General features: G+C 49.0%; 1 protein-coding gene across 1 annotated transcript in view; it reads right to left on the bottom strand.

Annotated features, from left to right (window-relative positions):
• Positions 1–18,576, bottom strand: part of LOC139230605 (uncharacterized) — a 92,501-nt gene extending 73,925 nt beyond the window's left edge. The window contains exons 1-2 of the mRNA XM_070862424.1: positions 18,467–18,576; positions 15,942–16,043 (exon numbers count right to left, since the gene is read on the bottom strand). Of these exons, the coding sequence (XP_070718525.1) occupies positions 15,942–16,043; positions 18,467–18,518 (154 nt within the window). The 5' untranslated portion in view covers positions 18,519–18,576. The remainder of the gene's footprint in view (positions 1–15,941; positions 16,044–18,466) is intronic.
• Positions 18,577–20,804: the final 2,228 nt, after the last annotated feature.

Here is a 20,804-nt window from a genome sequence, read left to right as displayed (position 1 = left end):
ATCAGCTCGCATACAGCAATGGGCTCTCACACTAGCAGCTTATGACTACTCCATCCGGCTCCGGCCCGGCACTGAAAATTGCGCTGACGTGCTCAGCAGGCTTCCACTGGCCACCACCGAGGGGGCAGCTGAGCAAAGTGCTGAGATGGTCATGGCCGTCGATGCCTTCGACAGTGCAGGCTCCCCTATCACAGCCCGCCAGATCAAAATCTGGACAAACACGGATCCCCTCCTATCCCTGATTAAGAAATGTGTCCGTCCTGGGGATTGGGCGTCGGCACACGGAGCATGCCCTGAGGAGGTCAGACCATTCCACAGACGGATGGATGAGCTCTCCATCCAAGTTGACTGCCTGCTATGGGGCAGCCGGGTAGTCATGCCCCAGAAGGGCAGGGAGGCATTCATCAGGGAACTCCACAGCGAGCACCCAGGCATTGTGATGATGAAAGCCATTGCCCGGTCACACGTTTGGTGGCCTGGAATTGACTCAGACCTGGAACACTGTGTTCGCAGGTGCATGACATGTGCCCAGCTGGGTAATACCCCCAGGGAGGCCCCGCTCAGCCTGTGGCCCTGGCCCACCAAGCCATGGTCACGCATTCACGTTGACTATGCGAGCCCGTTCATGGGGAAGATGTTCCTTATCGTTGTAGATGCGTACTCGAAATGGATCGAGTGCATCATCCTGAATTCATGCACGTCATCCACCACCGTGGAAAGCCTACGTGCGATCTTCGCAACCCATGGCTTACCGGACATCCTGGTTAGTGATAATGGCCCGTGTTTCACAAGCTATGAATTCCGGGAGTTTATGTCGGGCAATGGCATCAACCACGTCAATGGCCTCCAATGGCCAGGCGGAACGTGCAGTCCAAATCGTTAAGCAAGGAATGCTCAGGATTCAAGGACCCTCCCTACAATGCCGCCTATTGCGCCTCCTGCTGGCCTATAGATCCTGCCCGCACTCGCTCACGGGGTCCCGCCCGCAGAGCTACTCATGAAACGGACACTCAAAACTTGGTTATCCCTCACCCACCCAGTCCTGACCGACATAGTTGAGGGCAAGCATAAGGCACAAAACGAGTACCATGACCGTAAATTCGAGGGGGAGATGTATAGAAATAAATGATCCTGTATTCATCCTCAATCACACCATGGGGCCCAAATGGCTCAAGGGTACTGTAATTGACAAAGAAGGGAATAGGGTCATTGTGGGAAAACTCAACAATGGCCAGATATGGCGTAAGCATCTGGACCAAGTAACAAAAAGGTTCAGCAAGGACACGGAGGAACCTGAAGAAGACCATGAGATGGAGCTCACACTACCGCCAGTGAATGTGCAACAAAAGCAATCAGAGGAATGCACAGTCCCTGCGGTCAGCCCGGACAGGCCGGAATCACCACAGGTGACAGACACTCACGTCACTGTCCAACAACCAGAGCCCCAACTGCGGTGCTCCATGACCCTAACCCTAACCCTACACTCAACTTAGATACACACCTTGACCACAGGGGGTGAACTTGTGGGAGACACTCCTTACCTGATCACTCAGGTATATAAAGGGAGGTCCCACGCAGGGTCATCACTTCTGGAGTGCTGTAATAAAGAGTTAAGGTCACAGAGTGGCCTTGTCCCTGGAATGTGCCTTATGTGGTTTCATGCTGTAGAGTAAGGACTTTACACCTCCAAACATTGACACTCAAGGAGAAACCCTCCAAATATTGACACACTGCTGCAGAAACACTTACAAATATTAACACACTATTGAAACAGGAAACAGAGAGTTCCCTGTAGTGCATTAGTATTTGTAGGGAGTTCCCTGGAGTGTATCAGCAGGCCGGGGCCATTGAAGGGAGCAGCGTGCAGCGGCATACCACTGCAGGGAGCAGCGCGTGCTGCTGCAGGAGGGCGATGGCTGCGAAAACACAGAAAATAGGTGCAGGAGTAGGCCATTCGGCCCTTCGAGCCTGCACCGCCATTCAATAAGTTCATGGCTGAACATGCAACTTCAGTACCCCCTTCCTGCTTTCTCGCCATACCCCTTGATCCCCCTAGTAGTAAGGACTACATCTAACTCCTTTTTGAATATATTTAGTGAATTGGCCTCAACAACTTTCTGTGGTAGAGAATTCCACTGGTTTACCACTCTCTGGGTGAAGAAGTTTCTCCTCATCTCGGTCCTAAATGGCTTACCCCTTATCCTTAGACTGTGACCCCTGGTTCTGGACTTCCCCAACATTGGGAACATTCTTCCTGCATCTAACCTGTCCAAACCCATCAGAATTTTAAACGTTTCTATGAGATCCCCTCTCATTCTTCTGAGCTCCAGTGAATACAAGCCCAGTTGATCCAGTCTTTCTTGATAGGTCAGTCCCACCATCCCGGGAATCAGTCTGGTGAACCTTCGCTGCACTCCCTCAATAGCAAGAATGTCCCTTCCTCAAGTTAGGAGACCAAAACTGTACACAATACTCCAGGTGTGGCCTCACCAAGGCCCTATACAACTGTAGTAACACCTCCCTGCCCCTGTATTCAAATCCCCTCGAGATGAAGGCCAACATGCCATTTGCTTTCTTAACCGCCTGCTGTACCTGCATGCCAACCTTCAATGAATGATGTACCATGACACCCAGGTCTCGTTGCACCTTCCCTTTTCCTAATCTGTCACCATTCAGATAATAGTCTGTCTCTCTGTTTTTACAACCAAAGTGGATAACCTCACATTTATCCACATTATACTTCATCTGCCATGCCCACTCACCTAACCTATCCAAGTCACTCTGCAACCTCATAGCATCCTCCTCGCAGCTCACACTGCCACCCAACTTAGTGTCATTCACAAATATGGAGATACTACATTTAATCCCATCCTCTAAATCATTAATGTACAATGTAAACAGCTGGGGCCCCAGCACAGAACCTTGCGGTACCCCACTAGTCACTGCCTGCCATTCTGAAAAGTACCCATTTACTCCTACTCTTTGCTTCCTGTCTGCCAACCAGTTCTCAATCCATGTCAGCACACTACCCCCAATCCCATGTGCTTTAACTTTGCACATTAATCTCCTGTGTGGGACCTTGTCGAAAGCCTTTTGAAAGTCCAAATACACCACATCAACTGGTTCTCCCTTGTCCACTCTACTGGAAACATCCTCAAAAAATTCCAGAAGATTTGTCAAGCATGATTTCCCTTTCACAAATCCATGCTGACTTGGACCTATCATGTCACCTCTTTCCAAATGCGTTGCTATGACATCCTTAATAATTGTTTTCATCATTTTACCCACTACCGATGTCAGGCTGACCAGCCTATAATTCCGTTTTCTCTCTCCCTCCTTTTTTAAAAAGTGGGGTTACTTTGGCTACCCTCCACTCCATAGGAACTGATCCAGAGTCAATGGAATGTTGGAAAATGACTGTCAATGCATCCGCTATTTCCAAGGCCACCTCCTTAAGTACTCTGGGATGCAGACCATCAAGCCCTGGGGATTTATCGGCCTTCAATCCCATCAATTTCCCCAACACAATTTCCCGACTAATAAGGACTTCCCTCAGTTCCTCATTCTTATTAGACCCTCTGACCCCTTTTATATCCGGAAGGTTGTTTGTGTCCTCCTTAGTGAATACCGAACCAAAGTACTTGTTCAATTGGTCTGCCATTTCTTTGTTCCCGGTTATGACTTCCCCTGATTCTGACTGAAGGGGACCTACATTTGTCTTTACTAACCTTTTTCTCTTTACATATCAATAGAAACTTTTGCAGTCTATTTTAATGTTCCCTGCAAGCTTCCTCTCGTACTCTATTTTCCCTGCCCTAATCAAACCCTTTGTCCTCCTCTGCTGAGTTCTAAATTTCTCCCAGTCCCCAGGTTCGCTGCTATTTCTGGCCAATTTGTATGCCACTTCCTTGGCTTTAATACTATCCCTGATTTCCCTTGATAGCCACGGTTGAGCCACCTTCCCTTTTTTATTTTTACGCCAGACAGGGATGTACAATTGTTGTAGTTCATCCATGCGGTCTCTAAATGTCTGCCATTGCCCATTCACAGTCAACCCCTTAAGTATCATTCGCCAATCTATCCTAGCCAATTCATGCCTCATACCTTCAAAGTTACCCTTCTTTAAGTTCTGGACCATGGTCTCTGAATTAACTGTTTCCTTCTCCATCCTAATGCAGAATTCCACCATATTATGGTCACTCTTCCCCAAGGGGCCTCGCACAATGAGATTGCTAATTAATCCTCTCTCATTACACATCACCCAGTCTAAGATGGCCTCCCCCCTAGTTGGTTCCTCGACATATTGATCTCGAAAACCATCCCTTATGCACTCCAGGAAATCCTCCTCCACCATATTGTTTCCAGTTTGGTTAGCCCAATCTATGTGCATATTAAAGTCACCCATTATAACTGCTGCACCTTTATTGCATGCACCCCTAATTTCCTGTTTAGTGCCCTCCCCAACATCACTACTACTGTTTGGAGGTCTGTACACAACTCCCACTAACGTTTTCTGCCCTTTGGTATTCCGTAGCTCCACCCATACCAATTCCTAAATGTTGAATACCCTTGGATGTTGAATTCCCAGCCAGGTCGCTGATTGCAGTGTGGGCAGGCACAGCAGGAGGGGAGGAGTGGCAAGAGTTTGTAGAGGGATGTAATCGGGGCCCAGGAGAGTCGTGAGTTTGGAACCCAGAAGAGCCGAAGGCAGAGGGGCAGCACGGGCCCAGCCCACACTGCAAAATGTGTGCGCACTAGGTCCGTGCAGCAGAGCTGGTCTCCAGTCGTATTGGGTAATCCTTTCCACTGGACCAAGACATAGCTCTGTTAAGCCCGTGTGGTGGCTGGTGTGCAACGGCCACCCCATGTTAAAAAAATCCATGCACAGGCATCTTCCACCCTTCACGATGTAGTTCGGGATCTGGAACATTAGGTCCTTCGTTGAAACACCTGTGAACTTTTTGGCGTGGAAGCAAGTCAGCCTCACTTTGAGGGACAGCCTATGATGATGATGATTAGTGTTTGCAAGGAGTTCCCTGTAGTATATCAGTATCTGTAGGGAGTCCCCTGGGAGGTATCAGTATTGGTAGGGAATTCCCTGGAGTGTATCAGTATTGGTAGGGAGTTCCCTGGGGTGTATCAGTATTTGTAGGGAGTTCCTAGAGGTGTATCAGCTTTGGTAGGGAGTTCCCTGGGGTGTATCAGTATTTGTAGGAAGTTCCCTGGGGTGTATCAGTTTTGGTAGGGAGTTCTCTGGAGTGTATCAGTATTGGTAGGGAGTTCCCTGGGGTGTATCAGTATTTGTAGGGAGTTCCCTGGGGTGTATCAGTTTTGGTAGGGAGTTCCCTGGGGTGTATCAGTATTTGTAGGAAGTTCCCTGGGGTGTATCAGTTTTGGTAGGGAGTTCCCTGGGGTGTATCAGTATTTGTAGGGAGTTCCCTGGGGTGTATCAGTATTTGTAGGGAGTTCCCTGGGGTGTATCAGTATTTGTAGGGAGTTCCCTGGGGTGTATCAGTATTTGTAGGGAGTTCCCTGGGGTGTATCAGTATTTGTAGGGAGTTCCCTGGGGTGTATCAGTATTTGTAGGGAGTTCCCTGGGGTGTATCAGTATTTGTAGGGAGTTCCCTGGGTTTTTTTTTATCAGTATTGGTAGTGAGTTCCCCGGGGTACATCAGTATTAGTAGGGAGTTCCCTGGAGTGTATCAGTGTTTGTATCGTGTTCCCTGGGCTACATCAGTATTGGGAGGGAGTTCCCCGGGGTACATCAGCATTGGTAGTGAGTTCCCTGGTGTACATCAGTATTGGTTGGAAGTTCTGTGGAGTAATCAGTATTGGTAGGGAGCTCCGTGGGGTGTATCAGTATTGGTAGCGAGTTCCTTGGGGTACATCAGTATTGGTAGGGAGCTCCCTAGAGTGTATCAGTATTGGTAGGGAATTCCCTGGGGTACATCAGCATTGGTAGTGAGTTCCCTGGTGTACATCAGTATTGGTTGGAAGTTCTGTGGAGTAATCAGTATTGGTAGGGAGCTCCGTGGGGTGTATCAGTATTGGTAGCGAGTTCCTTGGGGTACATCAGTATTGGTAGGGAGCTCCCTAGGGTGTATCAGTATTGGTAGGGAATTCCCTGGGGTACATCATTATTGGTAGGGAGCTCCCTTGGGTGTATCAGTATTGGTAGGGAGCTCCCTAGGGTACATCATTATTGGTAGGGAGCTCCCTGGGGTGTATCGGTATTGGTAGGGAGTTCCCTGGAGTGTATCAGTATTTGTAGGGAGTTCCCTGGGTGAATCAATCTTGGTAGGAAGTTCCCTGGAGTATATCAGTGTTTGTAGGGAGTTATCTGGGGTGTATCACTATTGGTACGGAGTTCGCTGGAGTATATCAGTATTGGTAGGGAGTTCCCTGGAGTGTATCAGTATTTGTAGGGAGTTCCCTGGAGTGTATCAGTATTGGTAGGGAGTTGCCTGGGATACATCAGTATTTGTAGGGAGTTCCCTGGGATACATCAGTATTTGTAGGGAGTTCCCTGGGATACATCAGTATTTGTAGGGAGTTACCTGGGGTCCATCAGTATTAGCAGGGAGTTCCTTGGGGTACATCAGTATTTGTAGGGAGTTCCCTGGGGTACATCAGTATTTGTAGGGAGTTCCCTGGGGTACATCAGTATTTGTAGGGAGTTCCCTGGGGTACATCAGTATTTGTAGGGAGTTCCCTGGGGTACATCAGTCTTTGTAGGGAGCTCCCTGGGATACATCAGTTTGGTAGGGAGTTCCCTGGGATACATCAGTTTGGTAGGGAGTTCCCTGTGATACATCAGTATTGGTAGCGAGTTCCCTGCGGTACATCAGTATTGGTAGGGAGTTCCGTAGGGTGTATCAGTATTACTAGGGAGTTCCCTGGGGTGTATCAGTATTGGTAGGGAGTTCCCTGGGGTTTATCAGTATTTGTAGGGAGTTCCCTGGGGTGTATCAGTATTGGTAGGGAGTTGCCTGGGATACACCAGTATTTGTAGGGAGCTCCCTGGAGTACATCAGGATTGGTACAGAGTTCCCTGGGATACATCAGGATTGGTAGAGAGTTCCCTGGGGTACATCAGTATTTATAGGGCGTTCCCTGGGGTGTATCAGTATTTGTAGGGAGTTCCCTGGGGTACATCAGTATTTGTAGGGAGTTCCCTGGGGTGTATCAGTATTTGTAGCGAGTTCCCTGGGGTGTATCAGTATTGGTAGGGAGTTGCCTGGGATACATCAGTATTTGTAGGGAGTTCCCTGGGGTACATCAGTATTTGTAGGGAGTTCCCTGGGGTACATCAGGATTGGTAGAGAGTTGCCTGGGGTACATCAGTATTAGTAGGGAGTTCCCTGGGGTACATCAGTATTTGTAGGGAGCTCCCTGGGGTACATCAGTATTGGGAGGGAGTTCCCCGGGGTACATCAGCATTGGTAGTGAGTTCCCTGGTGTACATCAGTATTGGTTGGAAGTTCTGTGGAGTAATCAGTATTGGTAGGGAGCTCCCTGGGGTGTATCAGTATTGGTAGCGAGTTCCTTGGGGTACATCAGTATTGGTAGGGAGCTCCCTAGGGTGTATCAGTATTGGTAGGGAATTCCCTGGGGTACATCAGCATTGGTAGGGAGCTCCCTTGGGTGTATCAGTATTGGTAGGGAGCTCCCTTGGGTGTATCAGCATTGGTAGGGAGCTCCCTAGGGTGTATCAGTATTTGTAGGGAGTTCCCTGGGTGAATCAATCTTGGTAGGGAGTTCCCTGGAGTGTATCAGTATTTGTAGGGAGTTCCCTGGGATACATCAGTGTTTGTAGGGAGTTATCTGGGGTGTATCAGTATTGGTACGGAGTTCGCTGGAGTGTATCAGTATTGGTAGGGAGTTCCCTGGAGTGTATCAGTATTTGTAGGGAGTTCCCTGGAGTGTATCAGTATTGGTAGGGAGTTCCCTGGGGTGTATCAGTATTGGTAGGGAGTTGCCTGGGATACATCAGGATTGGTACAGAGTTCCCTGGGATACATCAGGATTGGTAGAGAGTTCCCTGGGGTACATCAGTATTAGTAGGGAGTTCCCTGGGGTACATCAGTATTTGTAGGGAGTTCCCTGGGGTGTATCAGTATTTGTAGCGAGTTCCCTGGGGTACATCAGTATTTGTAGGGAGTTCCCTGGGGTGTATCAGTATTTGTAGCGAGTTCCCTGGGGTGTATCAGTATTTATAGGGAGTTCCCTGGGGTGTATCAGTATTTGTAGGGAGTTCCCTAGTGTGTATCAATATTGGTAGGGAGTAGCCTGGGATACATCAGTATTTGTAGGGAGTTCCCTGGGGTACATCAGGATTGGTAGAGAGTTGCCTGGGGTACATCAGTATTAGTAGGGAGTTCCCTGGGGTACATCAGTATTTGTAGGGAGCTCCCTGGGGTACATCAGTATTTGTAGGGAGTTCCCTGGGGTACATCAGGATTGGTAGAGAGTTGCCTGGGGTACATCAGTATTTGTAGGGAGTTCCCTGGGGTACATCAGTATTTGTAGGGAGTTCCCTGGGGTACATCAGTATTTGTAGGGAGCTCCCTGGGATACATCAGTTTGGTAGGGAGTTCCCTGGGATACATCAGTATTGGTAGCGAGTTCCCTGGGATACATCAGTATTGGTAGGGAGTTCCGTAGGGTGTATCAGTATTAGTAGGGAGTTCCCTGGGGTGTATCAGTGTTTATAGGGAGTTCCCTGGAGTTTAGCAGTATTTGTAGGGAGTTCCCTGGGGTGTATCAGTATTGGTAGGGAGTTGCCTGGGATACATCAGTATTTGTAGGGAGTTCCCTGGAGTACATCAGGATTGGTAGAGAGTTGCCTGGGGTACATCAGTATTAGTAGCGAGTTCCCTGGGGTACATCAGTATTTGTAGCGAGCTCCCTGGAGTACGTCAGGATTGGTAGAGAGTTGCCTGGGTACATCAGTATTTGTAGGGAGTTCCCTGGGGTACATCAGTATTTGTAGGGAGTTCCCTGGGGTACATCAGTATTTGGAGGGAGTTCCCTGGGGTGTATCAGTATTTGTAGGGAGTTCCCTGGGGTGTATCAGTATTTGTAGGGAGTTCCCTGGTGTGTATCAGTATTGGTAGGGAGTTGCCTGGGATACATCAGTATTTGTAGGGAGTTCCCTGGGGTACATCAGGATTGGCAGAGAGTTGCCTGGGGTACATCAGTATTAGTAGGGAGTTCCCTGGGGTACATCAGTATTTGTAGGGAGCTCCCTGGGGTACATCAGTATTTGTAGGGAGTTCCCTGGGGTACATCAGGATTGGTAGAGAGTTGCCTGGGGTACATCAGTATTTGTAGGGAGTCCCCTGGGGTACATCAGTATTGGTAGGGAGTTCCCTGGGGTACATCAGTATTGGTAGGGAGTTCCCTGGGGTACATCAGTATTGGTAGGGAGTTCCCTGGGGTACATCAGTATTGGTAGGGAGCTCTCTGGGGTACACCAGTATTGGTAGGGAGTTCCTTGGGGTACATCAGTATTTGTAGGGAGTTCCCTGGAGTGTATCAGTATTTGTAGGGAGTTCCCTGGGGTACATCAGTATTGGTAGGGAGTTTCCTGGGATACATCAGTATTTGTAGGGAGTTCCCTGGGGTACATCAGTATTTGTAGGGAGTTCCCTGGGGTACATCAGTATTTGTCGGGAGTTCCCTGGGGTACATCAGTATTTGTAGGGAGTTCCCTGGGGTACATCAGTATTTGTAGGGAGTTCCCTGGGGTACATCAGTATTTGTAGGGAGTTCCCTGGGTTACATCAGTATTTGTCGGGAGTTCCCTGGGGTACATCAGTATTGGTAGGGAGTTTCCTGGGATACATCAGTATTTGTCGGGAGTTCCCTGGGGTACATCAGTATTGGTAGGGTGTTCCCTGGGGTACATCAGTCTTTGTAGGGAGTTCCCTGGGGTACATCAGTATTTGTAGGGAGTTCCCTGGCGTGTATCAGTATTGGTCGGAAGCTCCCTAGGGTACATCAGTATTTGTAGGGAGTTCCCTGTGGTACATCAGTATTTGTAGGGAACTCCCTGGGGTGTATCAGTATTGGTCGGGAGCTCCCTGGGGTACATCAGCATTGGTCGGGAGCTCCCTGGGGTACATCAGTATTGGTAGGGAACTCCCTGGGGTGTATCAGTATTGGTAGGGAGTTCCGTGGTAAAATGTCAATATTTGTAGGGATTACTTAGAATGCATCTGATATGTCCTTACTACACAATATAAATGCACACGAGGCCCATACTTGAGAGAAGGTCACTCTGTGACCAGTTACCTTTATTGCCAAGACCTCAAGTGATGAAGGTGGGTGGAGCTTCCCCTGTTATACCTGAAAGTCCAGGTTAGGAGTGTCTCCCACAAGTTCACCCCCTGTGGTCAATGTTCTCAATGTGTACAACTTAGGTCAACTCATACATGGGTTACAATGATAGTTGAACACATGACATCACCTCCCGCCCAAAGTCTTTTAGGGATCACAGGTTAAGTCTCTCTGGTGGTTTATGCTCCCTTGTAGAGCGCCTGAGTTGGGCGCTGGCCTGAGTGTCTGCTCTTGCGGTGCCTCAGGCCTGTCCGGACTGCCCACAGTGACTGGGCTCTCCTCCCTTTGGTTCCGGTGTGCGGTCACCTGTGATGGAGTAAACTCTACATCGTGTTCTTCCTCTGTTTCTTCTATGGGGTTGCTGAACCTCATTTTAGTTTGATTCACGTGTTTGTGGCAGATTTGTCCATTGGTAAGTTTAGCTACCAAAACCCTATTCCACTCTTTGGCAATCACAGTGCCTGCAAGCCATTTGGGCCCTGCAGCATAATTAAGGACAAAAACAGGGTCATTGACGTCAATACATCGCGCCCTCGCATTCCTGTCATGGTAGTCACATTGTGACTGGCGCCTGCTCTCAACAATTTCTTTCATGGTGGGGTGTATAAGGGATAACCTGGTTTTGAGCGCCCTTTTCATTAGCAGCTCTGCGGGTGGAACCCCTGTGAGCGAGTGTGGTCAGGATCTATAGGCCAACAGGAGGTGTGATAAGCGGCTTTGTAGGGAACCCCCTTGGATTCTGAGCATCCCCTGTTTGATTATCTGCACTGCTCGTTCCACCTGGCCGTTAGAGGCCGGCTTGAACGGTGCCGTTCTGACATGGTTAATTCCATTGCCTGCCATGAAGTCCTGGAATTCAGTGCTTGTGAAGCATGGGCCATTGTCGCTGACCAAGACATCCGGTAGACCATGGGCGGCGAACATTGCCCGTAGACTTTCTATCGTGGCAGAGGATGTGCTTAAATTTAAAATTGCACACTCAATCCATTTGGAGTAGGCGACTACTACAACCAAAAACATTTTTCCCATGAAAGGACCTGCGTAGTCCACATGGATGCGTGACCATGGCTTGGCGGGCCAGGACCAGGGGCTAATGGGGGCTTCCCATGGGGGTTTGTCCTTTCACAAACACATGAAAGTTCCAGATCTGCGTCTATCCCTGGCCACCAAACGTGTGACCTGGCAATTGCCTTCATCATGACAATGCCCGGGTGCTCATTGTGAAGTTCTCTGATAAACACCTCTCTGCCCATCTGGGACATGACTACTCGGTTTCCCCACAGTAGGCAATCGGCCTGAATCGAGAGTTCATCCTTGCGCCTATGAAATGGTTTAAATTCCTCAGGGCATGCCCCGTACGTGGCTGCCCAGTCCCCATTCAGGACACATTTCTTAACTAAAGACAGTAGCAGGTCTTTATTGTCCAGACTTTAATCTGACGGGCTGTCACAGGTGAACCTTCACTTTCGAAAGCTTCAACAGCCATGACCATGCTCAGTTGCCCCCTCAGTGGTGGTTAGTGGGAGCCTGCTGAGTGCATCGGCGCAGTTTTCAGTGCCCGGTCTGTGCCGAATTGTGTAGTCATAGGTGGCTAACATGAGTGCCCACCTCTATATGCGGGCCGATGCATTCGCATTTATGGCCTTGTTGCTGGCCAAAAGGGACGTTAGGGGTTTGTGATCTGTCTCCAGCTCAAATTGCCTGCCAAACAGGTACTGGTGCATTTTTTTTACTGCATGCTAGCGTTCCTTTTCTACCATCCCATAGCCCCTTTCTACCTGGGACAGACTTCTGGAGGCATAAGCTACCGGCTGTAACTGACCATTGGCATTCACATGCTGCAACACACACCCGACCCCACAGGACGACGCATCGCACGTTAACACAAGTTTCTTACATGGGTCATATAGCGGTAACAGATTGTTCGAACATAACAAATTGCGTGCTCTATCAAAAGCCCTTTCCTGGCTGTCCCCCCAGACCCATTCACGACCTTTGCGTAGGAGCACGTGTAGCGGCTCTAGCAGCGTGCTCAATTTGGGAAGAAAGTTACCAAAATAGTTCAGGAGCTCCAGGAACGAACGCAACTCCATCGTGTTAGGGGGTGTGGGTGCTCTCTGGATCGCTTCCGTTTTGGATGCAATAGGTCTGATCCCATCTGCTGCTACCCTCCTCCCCAGGAATTCTACCTCTGGAGTTAAGGCACACTTCGCCTTTTTCAGTCGCAGCCCTACCCGGTTCAGTCTGCATAGCACCTCCTCCAGGTTGTGGAGGTGTTCTTCAGTATCGCGACCCGTGATGAGGATGTCGACTTGAAAAACCACCATCCTTGGAATCGACTTGAGGAGGCTTTCCATATTTCGCTGAAAGATCGCGGCGGCCGAACGAATCCCGAACGGACATCTGTTATACTCAAACAACCCCTTGTGTGTCATGATGGTGGTCAACTTCTTCGACTCACTCGCCAGCTCCTGGGTCATATAAGCTGAGGTCAGGTCCAATTTTGAAAAAAAGTTTGCCACTGGATAGTGTCACAAAGAGGTCCTCCGCTCTCGGTAACTGGTACTGGTCTTGGAGTTACACCTGATTGATGGTGGCCTTGTAATCGCCACATATCCTGACCGACCCATCCGCTTTGAGCACCGGCACGATCGGGCTCGCCCAGTCACTGAGTTCGACTGGCGAGATGATGCCTTCCCTCAGCAGGTGGTCCAATTCGCATTCTATCTTTTCCCGCATCACGTACGGCATTGCTCTGGCCTTGTGGTGTACTGGCCTGGCGTCCGGGTTTATGTGAATCACTACCTTGGCCCCCATGAAAGTGCCGATGCCGGGTTGAAATAATTAGTCAAATTTGTCCAGGATCTGTGAGCATGATACTCACTCCACAGAAGAAATTGCATTGACATCGCCCCATTTCCAGTTCATGACAGCAAGCCAACTCCTTCCCAGTAGTGCGGGACTGTCCCCTGGGACAATCCAGGATGGCAACCTGTTCTCCGAGTCTTTGTGGGTCACGACTACCGTGGCGCTGGCTAGCACCGGAATGATCTCCTTTGTATATGTCCATAGCTGTGCATCAATCGGTAATAATTTTGGCCTCCTGGCCTTGGACACCCACAACGTTTCGAACTGTTTGATACTCATCAGGGACTGGCTGGCCCCCGTGTCTAGCTCCATTAATACTTAGATGCCATTGAGGAGCACTTTCATCATTAACGGTGGCGTCCTGCTCCACATGAACTCGCTGAACGTCGGCTTCCAGCGATTTCCCCCAGTATTCATTTGGCCTCATAGGGCTGACATCGAGCCCGTCCCCCTCGTACATCAACCTGGCTGCAGGCTTCCTGCACATATGCCAAGTGACCGCTGACGTTGCAGTTTCTGCAGGTATATTGCTGATACCTGCAAGCTCTGGCTGGGTGTTTGTCTCCACACCTCCAGCATGAGCTGGAGGCTCCGTTGTTGGAAATCCATTACCAGTCGATCGACTCTGTCTCTGTAACTGCCCTTAAGTGCACCATTAACAGGTGTTGATGGCCCCATTACTGGCCGCATTGTCCTTTGCGATGGCATGAATCGCCGTTCAGCTAGCTATTGTCTCTGTTGAATTCCCCCTTTGGGATCGACTACATGCTGGGGCATGTCCAATTGCCCTTGTCTGCCTAGAGAACTGTGTGCCGCATTAACAATGTTGACTCCCTGGTTGTTTGCCGCATTTGAGCCAAGATTTTTGTCATACATCATTCTGGTCTCTTCCTCCCCTGCGATAAATGTCTGGGCTATCAGAGCCGCCACTTCCAAGGTCAAGTCTTTGGTCTCAATCAGTTTCCTGAAAACCCCAGCGTGCCCGATGTCCTCAATAAAAAAAGTCTCGCAGCATCTCCGCTCTGCATGCATCTGGGAACTTACATAGGCTCGCCAGTCGCCTGAGATCTGCCATGAAGTCTGGAACGCTTTGCCCTTCTTGCTACTGGTGCGTGTAAAACTGGTGTCTCGCCATGTGCATGCTGCTCGGCGGTTTAAGGTGTTCCCTGATCAACTTACTGAGCTCTTCGAACGTCTTGTCCGCCGGCTTCTCTGGCGCTAGAAGGTCCTTCATCAGGGAGTATATTTTGGATCCACAAACCGTCAGGAGATGAGTCCTGCGTTTGTCAGCCGAATCCTGTCCCAACCATTCCTTAGTGACAAAACTTTGCTGTAGTCTCTCAATAAAGTCGTCCCAATCATCACCGACACAGTACCTCTCTTCTTGGCTGCTAGTGGCCATGCTCGCATGGTTTAAATCCCAGATTCTCGTCGCCAATGATATGTCCTTACTATATAGTATAAATGCACACGAGGCCCATACTTGAGAGAAGGTCACTCTGTGACCAGTTACCTTTATTGCCAAGACCTTCAAGTGATGAAGGTGGGTGGAGCTTCCCCTTTTATACCTGAAAGTCCAGGTTAGCAGTGTCTCCCACAAGTTCACCCCTTGTGGTCAATGTTCTCAAGGTGTACAACTTAGGTCAGCTTATACATGGGTTACAATGATAGTTGAATACATGACAGCATCAGTATTTGCCGCCAGTTTCCTGGAGTGTTTCAGTACTTGCCAGGCCTTCCCCACAGAAAGAATCTGGGAGCCCACTGCTTTAGCCGATCCCTTTAGTGGGTACAGATTCCCTTGAATGTTACCAATCTGCCTCAAACCCAAAATAAAAACTAGTAATGTGAAATAGAAACAGAAAACTCTGTAAATACACAGAATAGCGATGAGCATCTGAGGGTTTAAATGGGCCCTTCATTGGAACGTTTCCTAAAATGTTAGTTGGCGTCATGGTCTACAGGGCTCTGCTGGGCAGACCACATTGTTCACATGCCAGATATGAGGCTCCCAAAGCAAGCGCTCTACTCGGAACTCCTTCACGGCAAACGAGCCAAAGGTGGGCAGAGGAAACGTTACAGGGACACCCTCAAAGCCTCCCTGATAAAGTGCAACATCCCCACCGACACCTGGGAGTCCCTGGCCAAACACCGCACTAAGTGGAGGAAGTGCATCCGGGAGGGCGCTGAGCATCTCGAGTCTCATTGCCGAGAGCATGCAGAAACCAAGCGCAGGCAGCGGAAGGAGCGTGAGGCAAACCTGTCCCATCCTCCCTTTCCTCAACCATTGTCTGTCCCACCTGTGACAGGGACTGTAATTCCCGTATTGGACTGTTCAGCCACCTAAGAACTCACTTTTAGAGTGGAAGCAAGTCTTTCTTGATTCCGAGGGGCTGCCTATGATGATGATTAACTGCTGGCACAAAATTAAAATGTCACAACAAGTAAATAAGGATTGTCTACTCCTTGCCACAATTGTGCGATATCTGTCATGCAGGCAGGAAGATGCAGCTTGAAGTGCTCCACAACACAAACAGATTGCATTTGGAGTACTTCATAGAAGAAATTTGAAAAGACGGGTTATGATGTCGCATTCCATCCCTCTCCAAAAAGCAAAAGTTGGTCCTCCTAAATCTGCAGCCTGCATCTCTACTCACCAATAGAATGTGCAACATTTCATTACATGTCTTAAAGTAAGGCAGTGCAAGTGAAAACATATCCAGGGCATTTACCATCCATGACGATCCAGAAAATCGCAGCAGCTAGAAGCATAAGTAGCGAGACCATCAGGAAGAACAGACAAAGAACAACCAGGACTTTCTGTGCTCGCTCATCTAGAGAAGGGAGGAAAAATAATACATTGGAAATTGAACTATAAACTATTGGTGGTCTTCACATATGACTATGTGGCAGCAAATTAATGTGACCCTGGACATTTGGGGCATGGATTTGTTTTTAATTTTAAAAGGAGCAGCAACATTTTCTTTGTGACTTTTCAAACGTGTCCCATGTCCATCCTATAAAAACAATTTCAATTATAGCTGAGACAGCACAAATGAGGCGTTACAAAACTGAGCATTCTTTCCTCCATGAAACTTTAGCAGATTGGGCTTTAAATAGTTGCGTTGCGATGGGCTTATGCGGGTCTGCACCACACCCACTGCCAAACCCGGACGTAATATTATAATTGGGTGGCTGCATTGAAATGCCACAGACCTAGACGTGCTGAAAGCTCTTCGGGACTTTCCACCCGATATCGCATTTCTCGCTCCCTTAGCCACCCCACCTCCCCTCAATGAACACACCTCCAGGTTACTACCGGGGCCAACGCTGTTGTCAGGGGAGCAGAAAGGGCGCAAAATCGGCGATGTACTTGTAGCACATCTGCCCAAAGCAACAGTGGGGAAAGCGCGGACCTGTGGACAAGCTGCCGGATAGGCACCTCACTGGGGGATAGGGCCTGTTGAGGGTCGGGGTGCTGCAGGTGCCAGGGAAAGCTTGAGAATGGACTAGCAGCTCTCCTCTTCCCACATAAATCGTTTTTAAAAAACGGAGAAAACTGACCTTTGCGGAGAGATCTCCGACAATCCCCTTGAGGATCACTGATGAAGCCTCTGGGTGCCTGGAGAAATGGGACTGACATTAGCATCCTCGACCAGGCCAACATCCCCAGCATCGAAGCACTGACCACACTCGACCAGCTCCACTGGGCAGGCCACATTGTTCACATGCCCGACACGAGACTCCCAAAGCAAGCGCTCTACTCGGAACTCCTTCACGGCAAACGAGCCAAAGGTGGGCAGAGGAAACGTTACAGGGACACCCTCAAAGCCTCCCTGATAAAGTGCAACATCCCCACTGACACCTGGGAGTCCCTGGCCAAAGACCGCCCTAAGTGGAGGAAGTGCATCCGGGAGGGTGCTGAGCACCTCGAGTCTCGTTGCCGAGAGCATGCAGAAACCAAGCGCAGGCAGCGGAAGGAGCGTGCGGCAAACCAGTCCCACCCTCCCCTTCCCTCAACCACTGTCTGTCCCACCTGTGACAGGGACTGTGGGTCCCGTATTGGACTGTTCAGTCACCTAAGGATTCATTTAAAGAGTGGAAGCAAGTCTTCCTCGATTTCGAGGGGCTGCCTGTGATGATGGTGATGCATGCTCCTCCGTCCATTTCTCTCCAAAGTTGCAATCAGGGGCCGACAACTATTTTAATTGTAACTTTAAATCAAGTGGCCTCTTTTGACAAAGGCGCTAGAACCCACACATTTCCAAATCAAACTTTAAATGCAACTTAGATCAAATAAAAATTTGGTTGCCGGGGGTGATGATGCACACCAGTCATTGAAAGTTGGCATACAGGTACAGCAGGCGGTGAAGAAGGCAAATGGTATGTTGGTCTTCATAGTGAGAGGATTTGTGTATATGCAGAAGGCCGCGAGAGTACTGGTAGACACTGGCGCGAACGTAGCCGTGGAAGAGAGGCAGGCAGTCGGGCTGAACGCTGCCTGGACCGGTTGATGGACACCTTGGCCAGGCCCAGGAGCAGTCCCTCCAACCTGTCCACTCCGCTCCGCACAGGGTGCCCAAAGATCTGGAGCGTGGGACTGTAGTGCAGCCAGAAGTCGAGGATCAGCCCTATCAGATAGTGGAAGAGGGGCTGCAATCTCACACACTAAACATAAATGTGGAATGCGGACTCCTCCAAACAGCAGAAAATGCAAGTGTTCAGGGTCCTACCTCAGGCATAGGACCCTGATTTGCCTAATTAACAGCCTCCCACCTATTTTGGGCGGCAGTGTTTAGTGCCCATTTAAGGGGCCTGCCAAAAAGTTGATTCACGCAGCAAACAGGCAAGAAACAGGAGGCCGATGATAGGACATCTCTCCCTGCACATCTCGCCTTTCCCGAACAAAAGGGTTATCAGACACTTTGTGATCTCTGTATATTTAACTCTATCGGAAAGCTCGGTAAAAGTATATTACTAAGAAGGTAACACCCTCCACAATTGGAAGGACACGGGTTCATGAACAGAATTCCCCATTTGGGAAGGTCCTGATCTACACGTGCTGCCTTGGAGCAAGGTGAAGGCGAGACAGAATACAGACTCCACCAGATCCACAAATACCTCTTCCTGCCCAACCTGCACTTTCGCTCTTTATTTCCTGAGCTATCTCTGCTATCAGCATCTGTGGTTTCCTCTGCAAACGATCATCGGTGAGTGACCAACAGAATGTGCATGCACAAACACTCTGAATTAATACCTTTATTCCGAAATACTGTTGAGAGCATGAAGGCACTAACTGATGTCAGCATAAATCCCAGACCTGTGGTAGCTGCTGCTATTATCTTGTGTTCATAGGGAAGGATACCTAAAACAATTGAAAGATAAAATACACGTCAATGCTGTATTCGTATTAGCTGTCGACCAGGCCCTCAAATATACAACCAAGCTCATGGTCTACAGGGCTGTAGGGATACCCACCCTCCTGTATGGCTCAGAGACATGGACCATGTACAGTAGACACCTCAAGTCGCTGGAGAAATGCCACCAACGATGTCTCCACAAGATCCTGCAAATCCCCTGGGAGAATAGACGCACCAACCTTAGCGTCCTCGACCAGGCCAACATCGAAGCACTGACCACACTCGACCAGCTCCGCTGGGCAGGCCACATAGTCCGCATGCCAGACACGAGACTCCCAAAGCAAGCGCTCTACTTGGAACTCCTTCACGGCAAGCGAGCCAAAGGTGGGCAGAGGAAACGTTACAAGGACCACCCTCAAAGCTTCTCTGATAAAGTGCAACATCCCCACAAACACCTGGGAGCCCCTGGCCAAAGACCATCCTAAGTGGAGGAAGTGCATCCGGGAGGGTGCTGAGCACCTCGAGTCTCGTCGCCGAGAGCATGCAGAAATCAAGCGTAGGCAGCGGAAGGAGCGTGCGGCAAACCAGTCCCACCCTCCCCTTCCCTCAACCACTATCTGTCCCACCTGTACAGGGACTGTGGGTCTCATATTGGACTGTTCAGCCACCTAAGAAATCATGTTTAGAGTGGAAGCAAGTCTTCCTCGATTCCGAGGTACTGCCTATGATGAATTTGATTAGCTGCAATTGGTCCTGACTTGCAAATGGTATGTTGGCCTTTATTACAAGAGGATTTGAATCTAAGAGTAAATATGTCTTACTGCAATTATATAGGGCCCTGGTGAGACCGCACCTGGAGTATTATGTACCGTTTTGGTCCCCTTGCCTAAGGAAGGATATAACTGTCATTGAGCGAGTGCAACGAAGGTTCACCAGACTGATTCCTGGGATGGAGGGATTGTCCTATGAGGAGAGATTGAGTAGACTAGGCCTATATTAGAAACATAGAAAATAGGTGCAGGAGTAGGCCATTCGGCCCTTCTAGCCTGCACCGCCATTCAATGAGTTCATGGCTGAACATGCAACTTCAGTACCCCATTCCTGCTTTCTCACCATACCCCTTGATTCCCCTAGTAGTAAGGACTTCATCTAACTCCTATTCTTGAGAGTTTAGAAGAATGAGAGGTGATCTCATTGAAACATTCAAAATTATTACAGGGTTTGACAGGGTAGATGCGGGGAGGATGTTTCCCAGGGCTGGGGAGTCCAGAACCAGGGGTCACAGTCTCAGGATAAGGGGTCGGACATTTAGGACTGAGATGAGGAGAAATTTCTTCACTCAGAGGTGGTGAATCTTTGGAATTCTCTGCCCCAGAGAGCTGTGGAGGTTCAGACGAGGATATTCAAGACGAAGATCGATGGATTTTTGAATATTAAGGGAATCAAGGGATGTGGGGATAGTGCAGGAAAGTGGAGTTGAGGTCAAAGATCAGCCATGATCTCATTGAATGGCAGAGCATCCTTGAGGGGCTGAATGGCCGACTCCTGCTCCTAATTCCTATATAAAATGGCTTATGATTCCACTGAATGAACACTTAAAGTATTCATATCACATTTCTTTGTCCGCTGTTTTAAAATATGCAGGTTAATGCCCTATTAAAATATCAAAGGAATACATAAGAACATAAGAAATAGCAGCAGGAGTAGGCTATTTGGCCCCTCAAGCCTGCTCTGCCATTTAAAAAAATCATGGCTGATCTGATCATGAACTCAGTTCCACTTCCCTGCCAGCTCCCCATAACCCCTTATTGCTCAAAAATCTATCTCCGCCTTAAATATATTCAATGACCCAGCCTCCAAGCTCTCTGGGGTAGAGAATTCCATAGATTTACAACCCTCCGAGAGAAGAAATTCCTCCTCATCTCAGTTTTAAATGGGCGGCCCCTTATTCTGAGACTATGCCCTCTAATTTTAGTTTCCCCTATGAGTGGAACTATCCTCTCTGCATCCACCTTGTCAAGCCCCCTCATTATCTTATATGTTTCGATAAGAATGTTATATAAAGCTGTTATACATGTAAACCTGCATATGTAAACTTGTTTAACCACCAGAGGGCTCATCCCCTGGAGTCCAAAAGGATCCCACAATCCCTTGGAAGCACCTGTACATAAGGAGGCTTCACAGGCTGGAGAGGCACTCTGGAGACCTTTAGTAAAGGACTACGGTCACACATTA

This window comes from Pristiophorus japonicus, chromosome 19, assembly GCF_044704955.1.
Source record: "Pristiophorus japonicus isolate sPriJap1 chromosome 19, sPriJap1.hap1, whole genome shotgun sequence".
NCBI classification, from domain to species: domain Eukaryota; kingdom Metazoa; phylum Chordata; class Chondrichthyes; family Pristiophoridae; genus Pristiophorus; species Pristiophorus japonicus.
The sequence above is the reverse complement of the archived record's forward strand: the minus strand, read 5'-3'. Positions and strand labels throughout refer to the sequence as shown.